A 6,000-nucleotide genomic window follows, 5' to 3' on the forward strand; every position below is an offset into this window, starting at 1 on the left:
AAGGGAGTGAGTGGCATGTATCGCCCTACACAGTTCGGCTGCAGAAAAGACCCTGTTTCCAGGCTGAGGTGGAATTACTGTTGAGATTTCTGTTGTTGGTTCCTTTCTGAGCAGTTTGGGGCCTCTAAATTGCTGCAGATCTCCCAAGCACTAGATTTTTTGACAGTGTTTTAGCCCTTGTAAGAGAGCATGCATTGTTGTTATTAGAATGCAGCCATATGGATATCTCACACCGTGCTTGTTCTGAGAAGTATTCTCCTAGCCACCTATAAATACAAAAGGTTTTACACTGCTGCTGCTCTGTACAAAGCAGAGAAAAGGCTGAAGGGGAATACAATCTTCACTGCCTTAACAACAATACTATGGGAAAGAAGGCTAAGTTATATATTAAAAAGACATAGTTAAATTATTAACATTGTTTATTTTTGTGTCTCAGATGAGAAACTCGACTTGAATGACAGTAAATGGGAAGATATACATGTCATCACAGGAGCTCTAAAGATGTTTTTCAGAGAATTGCCGGAACCACTCTTCACTTATAATCACTTCAATGACTTCGTCAATGCTATTAGTAAGTCTGGAAAACATGCGTGTGCTTTTTATGTAACTTCTGCTCAATATGCGCAATTCAGTTATCTTAGTAAAAAGAACGTTTTGATTCTGAATGTCTGTAAGGGTCACCTGCAGTTGCCGGCCAGTAATATACAGGCTGGCCAGGAGGTGGCAGTATGTTCTCTAATATTAGCCCTGAAAAACAAGCTTTTAGTCCCAGTCTCTTAAATTTTATGGTAAAGTTTTAAACAGAAATACTGAGGTTTTGTTTCTTCGTTCTGCAGAGCAAGAACCAAGACAGCGTGTCCATGCTGTTAAAGATTTAATTAAACAGTTGCCAAAACCAAATCAGGACACTATGCAAGTACTCTTTAGACACCTGAAGAGGTAAGTTTAGGAAGAATACTGACCCTCCCTTAAAGCTAAATAATCAAATCAAAAATAGTAGGTGACACTTTCCACTGTGTTTTTCTTGTAAATATTGGACTTGATAAACGCAGTATATGGGTCTGTGCTATACAAACTTGCAGAGCACCAGTGGACTTTAGACAGTATGCGTCATAACTGTGATATTTACTGCAAAATCCATGAGGGCTAACAGCTGATTTCTCTAACATAAGTTAGGGAACTTGTGAGGATTTCAAGAATAATATTTCAAAGTAAAACTTTTCTGTGGAGAAGGAAGTCACAGCAGGTGTATGTCATAATATTTAACTACCAGGCTTGTAATTAAGAATAGTCATTTGCTTTGGACTGTTTCTTTTTTCCTGTCATCCCATCACTCTTAATACTGATGTATTTTTTGTGTGTGTGTATTTTTCCTTTCCAGAGTTGTAGAGAATGGAGAAAAGAACCGAATGACCTATCAAAGTGTAGCAATAGTTTTTGGTCCAACCTTATTAAAACCAGAGAAAGAGACTGGTAACATAGCAGTCCACACAGTATACCAGAACCAGATTGTAGAATTAATTCTGCTGGAATTGAATGCCATCTTTGGACGCTGACATTTTTCTCGGAGTAGAAACTGGAAGTGATGGGTTGGCAGCAGTATTCCATCAGAAGGAAAATCTCTCTGTATATGATGTATTATTTTTGTGGACCAAGCAACAACTTGATTTTTGCACTTTTGGGAGAGGGGAGAAACAGGAGAAATGTTTTACCACTTTAATGCAAATTAAAGTCAACACTTTGGATTTCTTTGAAAAAAATCAGCATAAAAAGTGAATTGAAAAAATTAGTTTGCCTTTTTTGTTTTTTAACTAGCATTTGAGAATTGCAATATAGGTTCATACACTGGATTTCTTGAAGAGTAAAGCTAGTGATCTCAAACTGGATAATCTGGAATTTAATCTTAAACTATTCCCACTCGATATGGAAAAGTTGTACCAACTGATATGAAAAAAAATCAGTGAAGTTACACTTTAGGCTTGTGTATTGCAAGCGATACAGATCTGTCTGATGCTTTTTCCATGAAGTTTCTGCATGCAGTGACTGTCTTAAACTTGTGCTAACAGTTTGGTTTAGTTATTCTAGTCTAATTTCTTACATGACATCTGCTGTCCTTTTTCCTTTTTTCTCCCCCCCTCCCCAGCAACCATTCTGGAACTTCTTAGTTGCTTTATAGAACAGCACACTATTTCAAACACTGAACTTGTACCAGTATCCAGCTATGGATATTTGTCCTGTGGCATAACAGAAGTCATATTTAATACATATGTTCATTTTTTTCAGGGCGTTTTCTGAGCTAGGTTTTGTGTTATACTGATTTACAGCTAAATCCTAAGTAAATACTGACTGTAACACTGTACTGAGTTCTTGGTATAATGCTGTGGTAGTGGAAGTTTCTTGATGTAAATACAGGCTGTCCTTTTGACTCTTGTATATAATTGAGTTCTTGTATAGTTTAAGAAGAACGTTCTAGTCACACATTTCTAATCATGGGTAGATTAGCTGCAGTAGCATAATGTTTCCAGTTGATGTCTGGGTTTCAGCAGTGAAACAGGTTATGGGGAGGGAGGGGGGACCTAACTGTGTGCACTTTTAGATGTTAATTACATTTGCGGGCAAATACCTGTAATGCAAATGGTACTGGAAAAATACTGAGTGTGCTTGCTAAACTGTTAATGCACTACAAGAAGAGCCTTTTAGGTTATTTAATATGTACAGGATACATTAGAAAGAAATGTATTATGAATTCTAACATCTGCAAATAGTGAAACTCATGTTTTGATAGATGTTTGATGGAATCCATGATGCTAAATTTAAGGATTTCTTTTTACATTAATGTAGAATAATTTGTAAAATCGGTTTTGAAAGATTTTGTTACAGGGAGCATGGTCTGCTGAAGATTTTTTTAAATGTATTTTTCTAGACTAACTGCTGTATCTGACATATTTGTTATGTCTAACCTGAATAAAGAAAACCATTAGTTATTTTGGAGTTTGCCATTCCCGCTTGAGACAACATGAACCCCATTTAAACAGTAAGACTGGTGTATTGTACTGCTTAGCATGGACACTAATTGCAGCAAAGAGTTGTCATGCTGGATTGAAAGATGAAAGGTTACTTTATACCCTGACAAGTTTAGGAATCTTCCAGTCCCTCTCTTTAACAAGTTAAACTCTAACATAAAATTCAGAGAGGGCAGAAGTAATTTATGGATATAAATTTGTGGTCTTTAAAACATCTCGGCTCCAAACCTATTGTAAAAAAGCAGATACATTGGGAAATAATTTCGTTTCACTTTTTGATCTGTTGTATGCTTTTCACAAAAAAGTTCCAGATTGCAGCTAAGGGGATATGTGGTGAAGTAGTGAGGTGTAATCAGATGACTGGTACAAGAATTTCATGAGCATAAGGCTTGGATGAGAAGTCTTCATAGATAAAAGAGAAGACAAGTTACCTTGTGGCTTTCTCACTGTCTTGTTGTGGTAATGGTGAAGTCTTGTGGTTTGTTGCAAAGCAAGGTGGGTGAGAATTGTGATAGCTACATCTGTGTTGTGTTTTCAGCCTCCTGTTAGGCTTTCAAACAAGAACGGTGCTGAGTGGCAGATGTGCCCCCATCTACTAGAAAATATAAACAGAGTTGAAATATGTTGTTGTAGATTATTCAAATCCCAACTTCAGCTGTAAAATGAAGAATTCCTGTTGCTAAGGGAGATAGCTTATCTACAGGTCGCCTTTTCTGTATGAGTGTTTCTGTATTCAAAGAAAGAATTCCTTTTTAGAACCATTTGGTAATGAGGATGGCATTACACTTTTCCTTGTATTCCCAGAAAATAAAGCATTTTGTTATTACAATATATAGTACGGTTTTGTGCAGTGAAATTGTTGTAAGTTTTAATTTTCTCACTTTTAGTTTGGGGAAGTGAATGTATTTTTTTTAATCAAAAGAGGTGCAGCTAAACACTCAAACTGTTCAGAAAGAGGAGGCTGTCCAAGCTGCTGGTCTTGACTAACCTGAAATTGTGTACGTCGGCACATGGTGTTTCTTCCCTACTTGAAATGCCTTGTTGTCTTGTTCCTACAGTTAGCTTTCTTTTAAAAATCAAGAACAGATCTTTGCGCAAACACAGGGAGGGAAAGCTGTTTGCATTAGAAGGAACAAATTTTAAGCCTGAACTGAGGAATAGATGAACCAGATTGGATTTTAGACTAGAATCCAATTTTAAGACAGTACAAACCCTTGCAGTCGTAATTGCTCAATGGTACCATGCATTGGTGCCACTTCAAATTTTGTTCCAGTAATAGAGCTGTGTGCTTCTGCAGATCAGCCATGTAACATTACCACCAAGCGAGACTCAGACTTGCTTGATCTATACCAGTTAAGATTTTCTTCTCTTTAAAGCTAGAGAAGTGGATACAGAGCAGGCAAATACACTCATTTCGTGTTGAACTGAAACTAATTTTAAGTCAGAGGTGGTGCATGTAGGTAAGCCTCCTCAGTGCAAGCTGCTAGGTTGTGCTTACTGCCTAGAACCAAACTTTCCTCACCACCCTCACTTGAGAGCCAGGATGAATCCCCTTTTTATTGAACCTTTTGTATTCTAGCAAGGAAATCCTCGACTCTTGCAGCGTGGGAGAGAAGGGAGTTCGTAGGTACTGTAGCATCAGTTTATTCTTACGTGGAGCACTGACGTTTTCCCCTTAAAGGGAACAGCTTTATTTAGCCCCAAAGTAATGATATTTTCAGAATCAATCGGTTAATTCATCAGCCATGCCGTAAAGCAGGCACAGTGGGGCATTCTGCTCGGGTGCGGGGGGAGGTACAGCATGTCTAATGAGGCGCTCTGTAACTGCCAAGGAGAGGAGAGCGCCTCTGAGGAATCTTAATTAGCCTCCACAATTGCAAAGTTTTGCGGGCAAGCAGCTGGTAGGACTGGATCAGACCTTTACAAAAGTAGCCCTGTGCGATTGTGGGACTTAAATGAACATTTTTTTTTCGTAGCATTCTTGTAAACAGAGCACTTGTAAAACAAGATCACACTGTGTAACAGACCAACATGAAAGACACGCAGAGGGAACTTGGCCTCTTGGTCCTTTTTATTTCATCAAGAATTAAATGGCAGCTCTAATATTAGACTTTCCTAGGACTTCCCCAAATGCAGTTGGGTTTGTTAAAGGTACTTAGCTACTACTTTCAAACGAAGAAATCTACGTTGCATTCAGCACGCTCAGAGCTGCAAATGAGAACAATTAGGGATAGCACTGGGTGTATTTAATCTTGCAGCTTATTGCACTAAAACGTCATTCACCAGGGAAGGGGAGAGCAGATCCTTGGTGTGGGAATAAGTACATGCAAAAGAGCGAAGGCAACCGGACAAAGCAGGTGTGATGGACAACCAGGAGAGCAAAGAAACAGTAGCTTAGAAAATCTGCAGGAATACAAGCCAGAGACTTGGGAGAAAGCCAGACTGCTAGGAGCAGGGGTGTTTCTTTCCTTTTTTTTCCTTTTTTTTTTTCCCCCTTTTTTCCCCTGCATGCAATACAGATGAAGACGTGGCTATGTTTTATAAGGGTAAGTGTCTCTCTAAATAGGTGGAGTTCAAGTGACATTGCAGAACAGCAGTGCCCACCTTTCTTCAGACTTTTCCAGAGCAGCTTCTGTGTCTGCTTGTCAGGGGTGAGCTGCAGTCTGGGTTCACTTGGTACAAACACCTGTCTGGTAATGGGAGTCAAGAACTCTGTTCCTGCAGTGTAATCATGGGTGCACAGCCAGAATCTGTGCAACGCAGAAATAAAAGTTGTTGCATTGCTCCAGTGGCACTGCCCATACCAGCCAGGTGTCTGAACCTTGTGGCACCAGGTCGTGAACGGCACAGGTAGCCCTGGATGTACAGTCTTAGCAAACCAGAAGAAAAAAAAAACAACACATAAAGCTGAAACGTGGGAGTATGCAGAAAGAAGAATAAAGTCCTGAGCTAAACTTTCTTCAAATCCATTTTAGAT

The 6,000-nt window shown here is 39.0% G+C and overlaps 1 protein-coding gene across 8 annotated transcripts in view; it reads left to right on the forward strand.

The window, feature by feature from the left end:
• ARHGAP12 (Rho GTPase activating protein 12) overlaps positions 1-3,854 on the forward strand; it is an 81,395-nt gene extending 77,541 nt beyond the window's left edge. For all 8 annotated transcript variants that reach the window (XM_050708916.1, XM_035545367.2, XM_035545370.2 and 5 more), the window contains 3 exons: positions 437-571; positions 837-939; positions 1,382-3,854. In XM_050708916.1, the coding sequence (XP_050564873.1) occupies positions 437-571; positions 837-939; positions 1,382-1,556 (413 nt within the window). In that variant the 3' untranslated portion in view covers positions 1,557-3,854. The remainder of the gene's footprint in view (positions 1-436; positions 572-836; positions 940-1,381) is intronic.
• Positions 3,855-6,000: the final 2,146 nt, after the last annotated feature.

This window comes from Cygnus atratus, chromosome 2 (assembly GCF_013377495.2).
Source record: "Cygnus atratus isolate AKBS03 ecotype Queensland, Australia chromosome 2, CAtr_DNAZoo_HiC_assembly, whole genome shotgun sequence".
NCBI lineage: Eukaryota > Metazoa > Chordata > Aves > Anseriformes > Anatidae > Cygnus > Cygnus atratus.